This window comes from Halichoeres trimaculatus, unplaced genomic scaffold (assembly GCF_033239565.1).
Source record: "Halichoeres trimaculatus isolate MK-OKI-2021-1 unplaced genomic scaffold, fHalTri1.1 fHalTri1_scaffold_4, whole genome shotgun sequence".
Lineage (NCBI taxonomy): Eukaryota > Metazoa > Chordata > Actinopteri > Labriformes > Labridae > Halichoeres > Halichoeres trimaculatus.
Window position 1 is genome coordinate 13,036,978 of NW_027437182.1, and position 18,019 is coordinate 13,054,996.

The 18,019-nt window shown below is 38.4% G+C and overlaps 2 protein-coding genes across 2 annotated transcripts in view; both read left to right on the forward strand.

Annotated features, from left to right (window-relative positions):
• Window positions 1–73: 73 nt before the first annotated feature.
• cist1 (colon, intestine and stomach enriched 1) lies at window positions 74–9,320 on the forward strand. The gene is made up of 4 exons (XM_074668936.1): window positions 74–162; window positions 4,788–5,186; window positions 7,119–7,282; window positions 8,656–9,320. The coding sequence occupies exons 1-4, from the start codon at window positions 102–104 to the stop codon at window positions 8,698–8,700; spliced, it is 669 nt and encodes a 222-aa protein (XP_074525037.1). The 5' UTR covers window positions 74–101; the 3' UTR covers window positions 8,701–9,320.
• Window positions 9,321–11,130: 1,810 nt separating this feature from the next.
• LOC141788678 (3',5'-cyclic-AMP phosphodiesterase 4C-like) overlaps window positions 11,131–18,019 on the forward strand; it is a 93,744-nt gene continuing 86,855 nt past the window's right edge. Inside the window, exons 1-2 of the mRNA XM_074667657.1 lie at window positions 11,131–11,321; window positions 17,127–17,177. Coding sequence (XP_074523758.1) covers window positions 17,163–17,177 — 15 coding nt within the window. The 5' untranslated portion in view covers window positions 11,131–11,321; window positions 17,127–17,162. The remainder of the gene's footprint in view (window positions 11,322–17,126; window positions 17,178–18,019) is intronic.

Here is an 18,019-nt window from a genome sequence, read left to right on the forward strand (position 1 = left end):
GGCGCTCGACACATCCTGCTGTCAAGGATGTAGCCGGTGTGTGTGTGTGTGTGTGTGTTTGAAAGTTGTCGATATGACCGCCAGTCTTTTCCTCTTTCAACATGCCTGCAGCCATGTACCGCACTGTACTGCTGTTCCTGCTCACAGTGAATATCTGTACAGGTAAGTCAACATTTTCTACATGAACTAATGTGTTGGTTCTTTGAGAATCTGCTTAAACGTTGAGTCAAAGTCTTAAAAAGATGCAAAGTTATGCAAATGGAGAGCTTCCTGCAGTGAGGGGAGGTAAAACAGGCTTGTGTGAGGTAGTATGTTGAAGCTTTTCTCTCAATCGGCTGGGAAATGTTGTGCTTTGTTCATCCTTAATGTCTTCCATAGCATTGTTCAGTAATTTCTGAAGCTAGGGTTGTCTATCAGTCTATCTTTGTATGTCAGAAAACTTTGTTAACAAACTATATTCATGTGTGTGTGTGTGTGTACAAGTCAGTATATCCATGAAAATGTGATGTCATTCTACTTGAGTGGACTGAGTGGCTTTTTAGTGAACCATGAGAGGAACTTAAGGTAAAAGGGAAGGTCACGTCTGGGTGGAAATTAAAGCAAATATTTAATCAGTGAATGTGATCCTGAGCTAAACCTACTGTGGTGTCTACTGCTTCTGCAAACACAGCTAATTCATGTGCTAACACACCCCTTCAAACATGAACACAGGCACACAAATAATGCCAAACACAACTGTCCATTTCCCTTCATAAACAAATCATTACCTGACAGACTGTTAATACTGCTCTATTAAAGAGGCCGCAGAGTCAACATTCCTCACACTGAACCTTAAAATGATCAGCGGCTCAGTGACGCCATGATAAAAGCTCAATTAGTTCACAAAACAATTTTACCTCAAGCTCCATTTACAAACTGTAATGGGCATTTAAATGACCTGAGACAATATTGTCATCTGCAGGTGGATTTAAGTCAGAGGTTGGAAAAATGTGGGTGGTTAATGTTTCTTCAGCAAGGGAATAACTTTCACTTTGACTTAAGTTGACATTTGAAATTCACACCTACACCTGTACTCTGGCTAAAACAGTCTCACCTTAAGGGTTAATCTCTTAAGTACCTAAACTGCAACTTCAGTTAAACACACAACATTACATGTAAATCTATAACAGAGTTAATACAGAAAGTATTCACAGTGCTTCACCTCTCCCACATTATGTTTTGTAACTGCCTCATGCAAAATAGAATAAATTATTTTTCCCCTCAAAATTCTACACACAATACCCAATAATGACAACATGAAAGAAGTTTTTTCTTTAAATGCTGCATTTATCAAAAATAAAGAGCTAAGACATCATTTTTACATAAGTATTCACAATCTTTCAGATCACCCTTGTTTGGTTCCTACAGCTTAATGTGAGTCCACTAGTGGTAAATTCAGTTGATTGGACATGATTTGGATAGGGACACACCTGTTTATACAAGGTCCCTCAGGTGACAGTGCATATCAGAGCACAAAGCGAGCATAAAGTCAAAGGAGCTGTCTGTAGACCTCTGAGACAAGATGTCTGGAGGCACAAATCTGGGGAAGGGTACAGAAAAATTTCTGCTGCTTTGAAGGTCTCAATGAGCGCAGTGACATCCATCATCCGTACATGGAAGAAGTTCAGAACCAGCAGGACTCTTCCTAGAGCTGACTGCCCATCTGAACTGATCAGGGGAGAAGGGCCGTAGTCAGGGAGATGACCAGGAACCTGATGGTCACTCTGTCAGAGCTTCAGCCGACCTCTGTGGAGAGAAAAGAAACTTCCAGAAGGACAAACGTCTGCAGCAATCTGGCCTGTATGGTAGAATAGCCAGATGGAAGCCACTCTTTAGTAAAAGGCACATGGCAGACCACATGGCAGCTATAAAGTGAGGTGAAAACTTCTGTCAAAACTAGACTTCAGAACTACACTGAGGGATTTAACCTGATAAAAAGATATGCTGAAATTTACAGCAACCTCATTAGTGGCATCGCCATTAATGACCACCAACACCACCATTAGCAACAAAACTGTTTCTATAAGTAATTTTAAATGCCTATAACCAAGTTGAAGGGTAGGTGTCACGCCACATGACAGACAGTACATTGAGATTTTTTTTTAATTTTCCAGTGGCATTTAAGTGTCTTGTTAATTTATCTTAAAAAAAAAAAGCAATGGGATACATTTTGTCATGAAATATTGCTTACACATGTGCAAAATTAGCAAAAACAGGGTAGGTATCACTTTGTCCACAGGGGGCGCCTAAATCAACAAAAACAGGAAGTTTCTCACGGGAGCTTTAAATACTCATTTTTAAAAGTACTCCAAGTAACAGTTTAATAAATGACCTGCTTATGTTACGCACTTCTTACTCATCCACCACACCTTTAACAAACCAGATTTAGAATCATACATTGTTTCATAAAGCAAACAAATGTTGTGTGCAAAAATGAATCATGTGAAATTGTCCCATAAAAAGAACTGATGGACTTTAGATTTTTACCTTAATAATTCATAAAATATTAACCAAATAGCTTATAATCACATAAAGTATCATTGATTTATATACATTCAGTTCAAAATTCAGAAATTTAAGTTGTTGACTAAAGTTGTTGAAAAGTACAATGTATGTTGATGTACAAGTAGAAAAGAAAGATTATGTGAAGTGCTTCTTTTGTTCTTAGTGGTTAATTTATGGACAAATGACCTCATTTTATGAGTTGCCTAAAGAAGGGAAGTAATACAATGGATTGCTGAAAATCAGAATTTAGTTAATATCTAATTTGCTAATATTTTAAATCCTGTTGGGATGATATCAACTTCTTATTTATCCAAACCATAAGCTTGGATAAGGTCACATCTTCAGCATCACCAGTTATAAATAACTGTAATGGTTTTCCTGTGAAGCTCCATCACTTTTAGGTGGTTCCTGCTACACTTCTTTGCAGAATTACTGTTGAGAGGCTGTTGACATGTTTTCACTGTCACTTTTGTTCTTCTAACCCCTCAGAAGCTCCTGGTGCTGTTCAGAGTGATGTTTATTTTAGGATGCATAAGGCTGACGTGTTGAAGATTGTTTCTAGGATGCATTAGCTTTCATTGCATGAGCATAAATAAAGTATCACCTTATCAGAAATCATAAATATTGGTGGAAATTATCAAATGTGTAGATAATGATATTTAATTGTGCAGCTTTTATCCCCCAATACCCACATTATGTAGATAATTTTGTTCATCTAAGGCGCTGATCACATAACATAGAAGAGACTAAACAGTGAGAACAGAATCGGTGAAAAGAGGCAAACCCCGCACACATACTTGATATCACTTTATAATCACATATTTTAGTAACTTGGGCAGTTGCAAAGTCAAATCCTGTATCAGAGCAATGCATGCCACTATCACCAGAGCTACATGTACCGATGGGCCAATCTATCCAAAAGGCTTCATCATCTTGGTAATAAAATATTTAGCTAGCTGCTCTTTTCTCAAGTTTAACCTGTTTAGAGAAACATGGAGGCCTGAAATGACATCCAACTCATCTTGGTCATTATTTTTCTCTTCCTTTTTCACAACCAAGCACTATATACTGAATATCATTTCCTGTATTGGGAAATACTGCTGCAATCTTTAGGGTATTTTATTGTAATGCATGAATAGCAGTCTTCTGTAGAAGCAAGGATTGTGAAATGTCTTTATGTAAGTTGTGACAGGTCAGTTTTCACCCGGTTGGGGGCTGCTAAGCGCTGAGACACTCTGCATACAAAATTGCAACCCTGGTGTTTATTTTGGTGTGCTAAGCTTTAACACCAACTTTAGAGAAGGTTTCACACACTCTACAATTCAATCAGAAAAGCAGACTGGCTCTATGACTGACCACCTTTGCTCCTTACTCTGCCTGCGCCTTTTCTGACAAAACAAAAAGAGTGTAAAGGATGAGCTTTCCTCTGCGACTGTAAAAATGGTGGCTTTGACATTTGGAAATAAATGTAAACAACAGTAAATTAATAGTTCAAAAACAACAATTCTAACAGAGACGTTTTGATAAATTCTACTATTTTGTTTCAAACACTGAATTCCCAGTTGGTTATTTTTTACAACAGACAGGCTGGTGTTTGGAATAATTTAAAGTGAATGACATGCTGACTTTCAGCTATATGCACAAGTGGCAACCTCTGGTCTAAGAATATAAGACAATGCGGAAGTGCTAAAATCTGCTGTTTCTCGAGTGTTCGCTTGAGGCTGGCTCCGGAAGTAGCGGAAGTCAAAAACACCAAGCCAAAAAAAGTCGTTTTCAAAGCAGAAATTAACCTATTTACAGCCTGGTTCAAAAAACGTCTCCTGTCTGAGTTGCCAATTTTACGACCGGCTCCCACTGTACAGGGGGTGAACTTTTTTCTAACTCGGCCGTTCGGAGGATATTAAGATTGCAAGCTCCCCCAATAAGTGGCACAGCTGAGGGTCACATGACTGACAGGCGCCCTATGGCTGTGGGCTAAGCCCCTGCCACTACCAATATGGCCGCTATAGCCGATGTGCTTCATTTTCCGTTTCAGAAACAGATAGGTGACGGCGGCGAGACTACATCCATGTTTTATACAGTCTATGTATATGCAGCATGTACTCTTCATTTTATAAGCGTCAACAGCCTAAATCCATCATTAATTCATTAAGAGATAACAAAAAAAAAAAAAAAAAACTCATCAGTGCTGGCTTTTTCTTTCATGCATCTTATGGCTTTTCTCCATGTTTGTTCCTCTGCAGGCAACACCACTTCCTCTGCAGCAGCAACCACCACCTCTGCAGCTAAACAGGTCACACAGACCATAAAAGTTACTGGGAACCCAACCACCTCATCTGTCACGAAGAATAATAGTGTCACTTCACCCACTCCTAACAACACTGAGAAACCTCTGACATCGAAAACCCAGGCCACAACTACAGCTGCAGTCACTTCAGGAAATGTTACAACAACACCTCCACCTGCAGCTTCCACACCAACAACCAACAACAAGACAGAGGCCACGCAGACAACAAGCTCTCCACCCCTTAATGCAACGACTAAAAACACAACACATGAACAGACAGAAACCACTGGAGTCACACTCACAGCAGCATCAACATCACCGGTCTTGACTACAGCCATGAACACAACAGGCCCAGGTCAGCCTACTGTTAGAGTTCAGGGTTACATGCCACTACAAGCGAAGAAGATTGTCATCATCAGCTCATGATCTCCTTGTCTTTATTGTACAATGTAAAATTTAGCAATAGAGACAACAGTGGGGAACCTTCAGGGACTTCTAAGCCTTCAGAGAATTCCTTAAAAAATCTGGACTAAAAAATATACGTATCATATATCTATATATGTATATATATAATTTCTCATTTAGTTGAATAAAATACATTTAATACATTATATAAGTTTTTAAATTAAGTGTACTGCAAAGTTCACATCAGCAATGAAAGGGTTACTGTCTTGAAACGTTATCTCCATCAGAGCCCAGTTTGCTGGCTCGTTTAGTGGTTAGGACTTCACGAAGGCCAGGCTATGCGTTTTGATTTGGAGAAAGACAGGAAAATTGACCAATCACGATTTGATTTTTTGGGGGGCGGGACAAAAACAGAAGATCATAGGCCTTCGTGAAGTCCGAACAGTGGGCACTGGGCAGTGGTGAGAGCGGTGAAAGTAATGACAGAAAACGAGTGCGAAGTTGTGGCTAGCCTGTTAGCATCTTTTTCAGCGTGTGCGAGTAAAAATTTCATCTGGCCGCGCTCGTGCGAGTGCTTATGTCTTAATACTTCATCTATCACGGGCACTTAACAAGACATTGTGGATTGAATTCTCCCTCTCTTTCACTGGCTCAGTCAGTCTCCTCCACCTGAACTCTCTCCTGTTTGGAAGACAGAGCGCTGTCTATAAGGTTCACGCTGCTCTAAACGCTCCTGATTGAAGAGGATGCTGCGTTAGAGCAGAGCTACGTTAGTTTAACTCACGACATGTCATCTCAACTCCAAAAAAGACATATAGAAGACAGCTAATGCTCTGATCAACTCTTCATCAACAAGTACAGCACAGTTATCTGTCTCCGTCTCTGAGGTCTCCTGCAGCGTCTTTGGATCAAACCAACTATGAGAGAGGGGGTGGATGGTTTTTGAGTTTTCGATATGACGCCCAAGTACGGGACTTGATTGACTTTCAAAAAATATTAGCGATCACAGGAGCATACTTAAAGTGGAGGGGACAACCTGGAGAAATCACAATCCAGGAAAACAGCCAGAGAAGGGGTTTAAAAAATGGGAGACTCCCTCCATGTTCAGGAGTGTTGGCAGCCTGCCAGTACTCTCGATGGGTAAAAGTAACGAGTTTATGTATGAGATTGGCAAAGACATAAACTGAAGACATTTTCTTCATCATTTTAGGTTATTTTAGTAAGTTTTGTAAACTCACTTAATAATGTTAGTCATTGTTTGAGGTAAAGCCTCTTTTTTATTTTATTTGTTCAATGAAAATGTTTTTTGTTAACTACTTTTTTCCGCTATGATTTCTTTTCTGGGCTGTGAGGGCTGAGGTGAAGGCCCAGCTGTAGTACTCACGGTTCGCCACTGAGAGACAATAATGTAAAGCTAACACAGTTTGAATAAAGGCAAATTCCAAATAACACCTCATTTTAAAACAGCTATACAAAAGTATAAAGTTAAATTTGTCAGATATACCCAGAAAACACTAGAGTAAAAGTAAAACAAGAGCATAAACTGTCACATGTTGTTATATTGGCAACCTCCATTAGCTTCTCTGGTGTGTTGTGAAATAAATTGCACTGAATCATTCATCAAACAGCTCTAATAAAAGCACGTGTCCCTACCTGAGATATGACATGAGGAGAGATGATTAAACATGCTTGTCAATATTTGCTCTAAAACAGATTTGCCTAAATTGCTCATGTAGATCTGTCATTACATTTTTTTTATAGGACTTTTCTGCTGCTGGTGTGTTTTTGCTTTACATGTGCACTTTAGAGCCCTCTGCTGGTAAATCTAGTCACCAATTGTGCTGTAAGGAAGCCAACTCATTTTTTTTTAACCTTCCTTTAGGTCTTACAGAAGAGAAGAAGACAGGTGACCTAGCTGCAAATCCTGGCCTTGTTGCTGTCCTGTGCATCTTTTTTATCGTCCTCATCCTGGGGCTTGTAGTTGCTGCTGTGAAATGTTTTGACCCACCGAGGTCCAACTTTGAGAGGCTTGAAGATGTTCCCCTGGTAAGTCAGAGAGCAGATTGAGTGAGCAGCAGAGGATTTTTTCCCCTCTTCATCTCATCTTGATTTACTCTTTTAAAAAATCACTACACATTGTTGTAGAAGGGACAAACAGCTAAATGAACAAATATCGAAGTACTAAATAGATTGACACTTAATCAAGAGGGGTGTAGAGGAAAACCACCAATGGCCTCAAGAAAATGTATAAAGGTAACACTTTATGTGTGCAAGATGACTAATGTACCCACCAGCAGGGGGCAAAACAAAGTGCCTGGTGACTGGTTTTAGAAACTTGGCCCCTCCTTAGGAAATTTAATCGTCAACCTGGCTATTTGTATGGCATTTTAACAAGTCCTCATCAGAGATGTCACTTCTTTGTCTTCCTTCCTCAGCAGTGAGTACAGAGCGGTGTTCTGGTCTCTTTCACGCAAACAGGAAGCTTGGGTGTGTAAATAGGCCTCAGAAACAGAGATGAGCAGTTAAATGACTTAGCACAAAAGCTTATCGTTAAAATTGGTGCACTGGTGTCATTGGTGCATCATGAGGTATTCAGACACTTTTGGATGCCTTTTGAAGTGAAAACATGACCAAGCTTCAGGTCTACAACCTGAGAAACACAATGTCTCTGCAGAGGCAAAAGCAAAACACTATCAGACAACACCTACTGTCTCTATTTGTACATCTTAACTGTCACACGACAGTAGCTGCTGTTACAAGTGTTACATTATGGCAGTGTGCACAGCTTATGAACGTATGTAGAAACATGAATAGTGTTTGTCTGTCAGCACATGTGTTCAAACAAATCTAATCAGCATCCTTCTTCATTCTGTTAATTAATTCTAAAAGCAAGAGCAATGCTAGAGGACACTGCCAGCAGCTCATATAACATGTAATGGAGTAAACAAAACCTATGATTCGCAGTCAGAATGTCTGACTAGTCGTCTGTTGTAAAAAGAAGAAGACAGAAGGAAAGTAGAAAGACATGTTTAGAGAAGTGATATTTTTTTGTCTCTATATTGTCCTCCTTAGTAGGTTTAGATTACCTCATTATTTCTTGTGAGGGTCTTGTGTCCATACCATGCTATATCTTAGAACTGACTGTTTTCAGCAGTTCGCAGATTCGGGGATTTATTTTTTTCAGGGGACATATGAATATATGTTTGTTTGTTTGTTTGTTTTTTAAATATCTGCACGTTTAAATCAAACATCAAGCATTATTATGATAACAAAATGTCTGCTGGACCTTTTCTGTATTGAACAATGCTAGTGTGTGTTATCTGGCTCCTTTATTTACATCACTTCAGTCCCTAATGGGGTCCCCACTTAATTAATATTGCTCATTTAAACTTGTTTTCTGTTACCTTGTTTCTCTCCAGGGCAAAGTAAATGAGGAGTCTCCATTCGCCCATTACTCAAAATGACAAAGGAAACGATCTACAACACTGGAATCCAGGAAGTGTCTGCTCAAATTTTAAAACAAAACAGATATACTCAATATCTCTTTTCTCAATGCGTCACATAGCACTTTTGCCAGAAATATATCCATCTCTGTTTGATAATTGATCTGCTTATTTGGCTGCTTTAAGAATAATTCAGCTTATTTAGCTAAAGCTCAGTCAACTATTGCACTAAATCCTACTCTGTGCTTTCTTTTGAAGGGAGACAAAGCTTAAAGTTAATGTTTTTGAAATTGTGTGTCCTTTTAAGCACTTGGTATTTGTAATTGCACTCTTTCACAAAACATGTGGTTGCACATTTTCCATTTCCGCAATGATTTGGAAATAAATGTCCTTGCTAATTAGGCCATTTGATGGATCCGTGGCAGCATAGCTGTAGCTGTATTGAACAAGTGAGTGATTGTTGTTGTCATTGTGTTATTTATTGCCTTACACATCATCGATATTAAGACCTGTAGAGTAAAGATGAACTATGATGGTTTGGAATTCAGAATAAACTCCTTATTTTGGGAAAAAAAAAAATCAAGAACAGTGAAACAAACACACAAATAGCAAACCAGTTTTCTTTTGGTTTTTACTTTAAATACAGCACCCACACATGTAATCTGTTACCGAATCATATCTGCATTGCAAAACTGCTTTTGTTCATTCATGTGTATGTTGTAATCCTCTAATACACAGCTTCCATAAATGATACATCTTTCTTCTTGGTAAAAATTGAATGAATGGCAACATTTTAAGCATATTATGTGTAAACTCAGGGATTTGTGTAAGTGATATCCTTGTAAATGTGGAAGAATGTCATTTCAAGCAGTCTCTTTGTAGTGAGTTAAACATTCAACTTAAGGGGGTGTAAATAAAATAAATATCATGATCTTTTGAATGAAAATAAATATATCAACATTATGTTTGCTGAGTGTCCTTTTTCCATTTAATAAATTTGTTGTTGAACCCCTGGCTCAGACAAAAAAAGATTCCTCCAATCTGTAATCCATTGTCTTGTCGTGAACACTTGAAAACTAAAAGTATCCCCTCTGATAGATAAGCCAGACTCCAGAGATAAAGTGGTTTGTCTGGGGTGTTTGATGGTGAGGATTACCCAAGAAGGTCAGAGTGAAAGTGTATCCTGATAGGAATGTCTGAGTCTTGTATCACAGCTGAGACACTGGCGGTTTAGACATGGTGGGTGGAAGTCTGACTAACTGGGCCGCTATCTATAAATCTGACAGACATCTGAATCTCATCAGTGAGTGTGAGTAAACCCTTTTCTCAGACTCAAGTTTTGGATGTTGGTGGCAAAGAGGGTTTTTTTATTTTAAGAGTGACTTGTTCCTACATCTCTCAGAAGTATTGTTTGGGGGTGTAGAAAAACAAATGGAACTTACAGATTAGATTACAGATTAGATTTGAGTTATTTTTAAAAAACCTTCAACTTTAGTGTGATCTTTAATTTGCTACATCTGACAAAGCAAAACTTAGGCCTACATATTAAAAACAGTCGTAAAAAACCCCCAAAGGAGTCAAGCTTTTCAAGTATAGCTAATTGGACCACCCCATTTCAAAACTACAACAAGAAACGTTAGTAAAGTCACAGACTGCTTTTAGTTACAACCATACATCTGACAAAGTGCTTCAGCCTTCTTCAGGTAAAGACATCCTGTGTGCTCAAAAAATTACTCACAAGTGCTACAAAAATATTCAATAACTCTGCTGAGTTGCAGATCATCAAAATCACTCCAAACATTAATAGTCTACAGGCGGTCATATTACAACAATTTTAAAGGGAAACTGTGCTCTTACAGGATTTTTGTGTATATCTCAAAATAAAGTGTTTACTGTGTTTATAGTGTCAATTTCTACTTCACAGATATTTGGTCAAGGAACGTTTTTACTAAAGTGAATGACCTTTATTTCCATTTATATATATATATATATATATATATATATATATATATATATATATATATATATATATATATATATATATATATATATATATATATATATTCACTTATTTAGTGATTTATTTTTGTGTTGAGGTGCATTATTTCCAATGAAATCTGCATGCACTGGTTTCCAGCCCTGACAATAATTGTGATTGTGATGAAAGAGGGTAAATATTGAAATGATCATAGGACTGCTATATTATCCCTGGTTGGTAGAATTGGTGGTGTTACAACAATATCTGGTCTTATGATTGTGTGTGTGTGTTCCCCTGTTTTGTTTTTACATGAAAAAAAATTGAACACACAAAAATATAGATATACCTGTCAGTGAGTTCAGTAAATCGGTTATAAACGGTTTAATATATGTTTGTAAGTAGACTAATAAAGAACAGTTGTTTATTTCCCAGAGCTACATTTCCTGTCACATGGCCTGAGCGCTGACGTCACAGTGACGGCGGGGCATGAAGCGCTGCATGTTGCAGAGTTTGAAGTCTAACTAACTACCCGATTGACCGACCGCAATAAAAATGCAAAGCAGCGATAAGTCCAGCAGTATTACCTGACTGACACCTTCAACAGGTTCAGCGGAATCTTACCCGCGGGTACGAAACCCGAGAAAGAGCACGTCCGGTCGCTTTGGTAAGTTAAAATAAGTCTCATAAACTTTTCCTCTAATGGATGATAGTGTGATGGTGCGGCATATCCACTCTGGGAGTCAGCCGATGTGTTAATGTGTGCTTGTTTGTGATGAAAAAGTTAACATGTTAATCAAAGAGCTGAGGGGTTAGTCCTGGGGAGAGAAAACATCTGAAAACCGACTGATTTAACAACAGGAGTTTGGTACCGTCCTCACAGAATACACTAAGAGACGCAATGACAACATAGTGAAAGCTGTTTAATCCCATTGTGATCCCACTTCTTTTTACAATTCATGGAAAACTTGTTTTAAAGTGGTTTAAAAACTTGATATCTGTTATATTTCCACATTAGTACAGCTAAAAGTTGAAGTATCTGTCCCTGTATAATGTATGCATTAAACACTCCCACGTGGACTCGCCCTGTTGTAATATTTGTACAGTATCCTCATTGTTTATCATAAGATTAGAGCAGAACATGTTGAGCAGCTGAGTTTCCAATCACGGTAGTCTAATGTAATGAGATGTAATGTTATTTAGTGTCATGTTAGCAGCACTGTGCTGCAGCTTCATGAGCAAACCAACATGGAATGTGTTTCCCCAAAATATTTATGCGTACCCTCCTGCCGTCTTTATCTCCTTCCTTCCTCCATATCTGTTTCCTTCATTCTGTCTCTGTATTACACACACACACACACACACACACACACACACACACACACACACACACACACACACACACACACGCGCGCGCACTTGCATGTTTGAAAATTGAACCCTTTTTGCTCAGTGTGGAAAGGTGAATGCTTTATCTGAAATGTATCCTTAGTGATCTGTCACTATATCTGTTATATATTTGTGTGTCTTCCATTGTGTGTCTCTCTGAGACACAATGTTTGAATCTGAAGAAAACAACAGTATTATGTGAAGGTTGATTCAGCCAGTTTTTATTGGGAAATAAAGACAGTTCCAATTTTTTATTGAAAAATGCACAAACTTGTCTTATTGGTCTAAATTATAGTGCTTAATGATTTGTTTATAGATGTATATTTGAAATAATCTATCGCATCTGCAGTGTTAAAATTCTCACAGAGCCAACTGTCAAACTCCTCATAGTTTCAAAGTTGCTCACTCAGACACTCGGATCTGAGTCTTTTACATGGGAAACTTCGAGAATCTTTCATGTCAATTTAGAAAGAGCCTCACACAGGAAAAACAGTGGGTCTGTCCTTTCAAATGTCCATTAGATGGCGTGCTGCTCCAGCCCTGAGCTGCTCATATCTCCTCCATCAGCATCTGAGGGTGTTTGATCTGCAAACATTTGCAGAGCCAGAAACTAAATCAGCTTTTGACTTTCTGCTTGACTCCCTGCTTATCTGATAGAAAAACACCTTTTTGTCACTTCTGTGGAAGTCAATGTGAGAGAAGGGGAAAAAACAGACTGAATGCCAGTTTTCGAGCCACCCACAGCAGCAGCTTTTTTAGGTGTGGTTTAACAGTTCTGAAGCTTTTCTCTTATGCAGAAATCATGCCATTTGCTGAAGCCCTGTGAAAGAAAGCACTTCATGGCAGCAACTGCAGACGGCTTTTATTGAGGTTCAATTTGTCAATGTTTCATTTCACAAAGACACAAACAGGTGTTTGATCTGGAAATGGTGAAAATGTTTCCTGAAGCTTGAACTAAAGTGCTGAAAACTTATTTTTATTTCATTCAGTTTTCTGTTTTAAAGGAGCAAAGATCCCCATAGCAAACTATGTCGTTATTAACTGGTTCATGATCATAGCAGTGAAATTAGTTCAGTGGTTGAACACATCAGTCAGGTCTAATGTAGTTGTTGGGGTTCACACCATTGACTGTAAATAGATATATTATATAATGTGTCTGTATACAGTCTATGGTTGAAACACATGAGCAGGGGGGAGAGATGTGATGACTTTGCACTAATCCATTACACATGACCCATCATTTATTCCTCTTCATTTAAATAAAAGGGGCTTTGATTTATAACCAATACTCAGTTTCACTGAGGAGGCCATCCCTGTATGCAGTCAGTTTAAACTTATCTTTAATTTTAATCCATGTGTTGTGCTTAAAATGAGGAAGGGACCAACTAGTCAGCACTCCTAAAGCTCACTCATGAACACAATTGAAGTTGTGTAATGAATTGGTAAAATGAAGAGGAGTGAAAATGGTAAGTTGAGGTTTCACAGTGTGTCATGTGCTCGACTATTTTAAGGTCGGGTGTTAAGTCTCAGACTTGGTAACTGCCGATAGTTCTTAAAGGTATTGAAGATAACTCTAGAGCGTTTTGTGTGTTCAAGATAAACACACTCTCACAAACACTCTGCAGTCTCTTTGTTGATCTTATCAGCCTATATTTTTACAAGCCTATCTGCTGTGCGTCATCACATCCACAGCATCACAAGACGCCTTGGGTGTTCACTTTATGGCGGTTGATTGTAGATTTTCAGACAAGGTCAGGTCTGCTGAGATAGTTAATTATTACAGACTCTGCTGTGCCAGAACACCTTGAACTACACATTATACAGCTCCTGAATAATAGCGGCACAAAATGTTACATGCTGTTTATGCCCTGACACAGTCACATTTAATGATATTTTGACTTGGGGTGTACTGATACTGATTTTTCAGGGCCGGAATGAAACCGATTATCAATTATTCATGAGACCAGTAAGAGACATTTAGAGTCAATATGTCCAATAAATGGCCTGACATACAATTAATTTCTAATTACTACAGATAAATATGAGTAATAAATATAAGTTTCTATCTCTCAGAACTAAAATCCTTTTAGAGTTCATTTTTGGATCAACAAGTCCTATAAGATGATCAAATTTCTCAATGAAGCAATAGTTTACATCCAAACAGCATCAAATCTTGATACAAATGCTGAATATCCTTTGACAATTAGGCTGGCTAATAAGTGCTTCTCCTGATCTAAATGAAGAGCACGGGGAGACCAAAGTAGCAACTGTATTAAGAGTCAAACTTGCGACTTGCGTAAAGAGGTCTGAATTAAACCACCAAGCATTAGTGTTTTATTATGAAGGTTCATGCCTGGATAACATTAAATGCCTCTTCAGGCCAGGTCGAGTATGCAGCACCTCTTCAGAACCTATTAACAGGATCGAGCAGAAACACAGACTACATAAACAATCATAAACAATGCAGCAACGTATGAAAGGTAGGCCCCTTGTCAGTTTCCTGTTGCGAAACAGGCAGATTCTGTAAAAATACACAGTGTAAAAAAAAGCTCTGTCAATTTTAAATTATACTTGCAAAGGTACTTTTTTCCAATACAGTTTTCCAATACACCATCATGAAAAGTTTCTCTGTGACTGTATCCATGTTTTATGTATTTTATGGATTTGGGACATTTTGTTCTTTCAGTGAACTTCATATATTTGATAAATGATAAAAATAGTAAGCTGATTATCAGATCATTTATTAATTTCTGCCCAATAGGATTGTTGTTGGAGGTTATGAGTGGCAAACTGTTAAGACAAAGAAGAAACAGCAGCATCCGGTTATTTGTCACACACAGTACAGGTGAGAAAAGGCGCCAGACGTTAATGGGTTGACCCTTTAATGCACCTGCCCAGGAAGAAGCATAAATTAGGGGACTCATTTGTTATATGAGATCATGCCTCTGAATCAGGCTTTTTATAAGAGAAACACTGAGTTTGCACACACTTAAATTATAACTGATGATGGCTGAAAATCATCCTCGAAAGTAAATGTCACTACAACAAATTCAGGCTGTCATTACCCTGAAGTAAAAGGTTGTCTTACAATGGCCCTGACAAACTTCAGTGTTGTGGCTTGAGCTTTCAAATCGCGGCTTTAAACTTGTTAGTCTGGCGGACTGTTGTGAAGTGTAACAGGGTCAGAGGGTTTCCAGGTTCACCAAAAAGCCTCGGAGCTTTTGAGAATACTACTTTTCTCAAAGAGGCAACATAAAATAAACCTCTACCACATGTATCAAAATACTCTAGGAAAAGCTAATATACTGTAACCAGAAAGCTCTCAGAGAGTGCTGCTTCTGTCGAGGCTGCATTTTCCTCAACGTGATATTTCAATAATTGGCCATTTTCACAGCAGACACTTTGATTTGTCATTCAGCTGCGAAGTAGGTGGCTCTTTTTCAGGCAGCTCTGTTTGTGAAAGTAAAAGTGTGATTCATGATTCACATTGACGGTCTATAACATGACTCTGAGCTGTAGTACTGTTAGGACTTGGACCAGACCAAAATATCAGTTTTAGATTCTGGGTCAGTCATTCACACTTATGAGGAATGTAGTATTATTTCTCAGAACAACTAAGATAAAATTCCAGGTTAAGGCAATAACACCTTTAAAGTACTTAAGACAAGCTCCACTGCACACTTTTAAAGCTTTGACCACCACCGGACGGATGTTTCCTTCAAATTTTGCGGTTAACCTGTCACATTTCTGGTATCTCTATTTCCACTCTGTCAGTTCCTTTTTCTTCCTGCACCTTTGCTGTGCTCATACACTCTCAGCCCCACAGACTCTCCGGCATCCACCTGCAGGGAACAGCCCCACAGGCTCCCCTGAATCCACTTGCAGGAAACAGCTCAGAGATTTCAAGATATCATCTCATCACTCCTCAAATGTCTCCTCAAATCACTCCTCAAATGTCATGTAAAATAAGACTGTGAGGAATGATAAGGTCGCAGCTGAATGCCAAACGCAGGTAGTGTTCTGCTGCTGCGATCAACATTTCAGACCTTTACAAACAGGAGCCATATATATATATATATATGTTCCGTTCCTACGACACGTCGTAACCTGCAATTCAACTGTCAGAAGTCAGGTCTTTACTCTGCCTTCTGCCAGCCTACATTCCTCTGCCAATCGAATCAATTTTTGCCAGGTGCTACAACATCCTTAACGGGTCCCAAAGGGCAAAATATGAGGTACTTCAGAAGACTTTGTTCTGATTTCAGACTAAAAGCATGACCACAGCCCATTAAATGACCTGTGATTAGATGTTGCTCATAAAAAAAGCTATTAAAAAAAAGTCTATGTCTCCAAATTTAATTTAAAGACCAGATAACACATTTGGTCTGTGCTGCTGTCCAGTTTGTGTAATAATTGCAGTTTTATTGTGTTTAATGTTGTTTTACAGCCGACTCTCATGAGATTGTAGAAACAGGGCGGTGTGCACACGTGACTTGAAAATGAACAAACCGTTTGATGAAAGTAATAAAAGAGCTTTATCATGTTCCCTCCTGTGTGGATTGAAAGGCCTTTGTGATGTCTGTGTTCACTCAGCAGCCATGGCAGAGGTCATGATAATGAGTTAATAATTAGGTGGTGTTAATAAGTCATGAGACCTCCAAAATCAATGTCACGTTAATACTTAGATCTAGATTTAAAAGTCCTCTCATGTTACTTTACAATGCATTTCAGTTCTGGTTTATTTTCATACAACATACTTTGTACTCCCACTTTTATTTTTAGACATAACTGCAAAGCTTTCGACTTCTCAAGGTCAAAGAAAAAATTTGAAGTTAATCTGCTTTCCAGGAAAATAACTGTTAAATGTCAGATATATTTGCAGACTTTGAAATGATGGATGATTCATTTCCCCATGAGCTGAAAGTTTCAGTTTATTTTGTCTCAGGAGACAGAGCCATGGGAAGATACTTTATTAGAACACTTCATAACTTTTGATTTTTGGTCATGTCTTACAAACTGGGCTCTGAGGAGTGATAAATCCTGTTTTAAAATCACCTGTCTTTGTTGTTTTTCTTTGTTTCAGCTGTGGTCCTGCTGCTGCAACAAATAACCAGAATCAATGTCTCGACTTGAGGTAAATGAGATTTTACACACACACACACACACACACACACACACACACACACACACACACACACACACACTCTTCTTCTCTGCCTTGTCAAGTCTGTAGTTCAAACTTTCATTGATAAATCCTCATGAGATCCAAACCTGAGTGTTATTCTGCAGTTGTGTGTGCTGTGTCTCTCTGTCGGCTGATGACTCAGATCGGACCAGATTACCTCCCAGCAATAAAAGTTTTATCTTTATTTTAGGGCTTTGTTTGCAGTTAATAAAGGCTCAGGGGACACACACCCACTCATACACACAATGAACAACTGATTATGAATTGTTTGCTGAAAAGCTCAAAGCAATTTTGAAAAATGTTACTAATTATCCTGTTGAGCTTCTTTTAATTATTTTTTAAATCAAATATCCATGGTTCTGAGTTTAAAACTAAGTTTAAATGCAATTTGCAGGGCAAATTTGTTGGTTATGGATTTGATTTTATCCTTTAGTAGTTTTATCATAGAAGGTCAAAGATGGTATGAGTTGTTTATTAACTTTATAAAGTGAATGTTGACTGAATTAAGGTTGCCTTGTGTTCTCCCCTCAATCATTATGTGAAAGACAATGCAGTGTTGATGAAACTAGGGATGTTGGAAAACAACTGATTTCCTACACATTTAAAGAGAGGGTATAGGTATAGAGGTATTAAGTTACAATGCTGGATGTCCACACCAATCGTGAACAGAGTTTCTAACTGCGTCATGTTCATATGATGTGGAAATCCCTGAATTTGTCTGTAAACAGATCAAAACAGTCCCTGTCCGAGATAGTACTAATCCATGGATAAGGGGTGGGCCTCAAACACCG

Bases quoted from the DNA above. Each gene is read 5' to 3' on its own strand.
- cist1 (XM_074668936.1), top strand. From the start codon at position 102: ATGCCTGCAGCCATGTACCGCACTGTACTGCTGTTCCTGCTCACAGTG. The intron at 5,187-7,118 runs GTCAGCCTACTG...ACCTTCCTTTAG, and splicing joins CATGAACACAACAGGCCCAG to GTCTTACAGAAGAGAAGAAG. The intron at 7,283-8,655 runs GTAAGTCAGAGA...GTTTCTCTCCAG, and splicing joins GGCTTGAAGATGTTCCCCTG to GGCAAAGTAAATGAGGAGTC.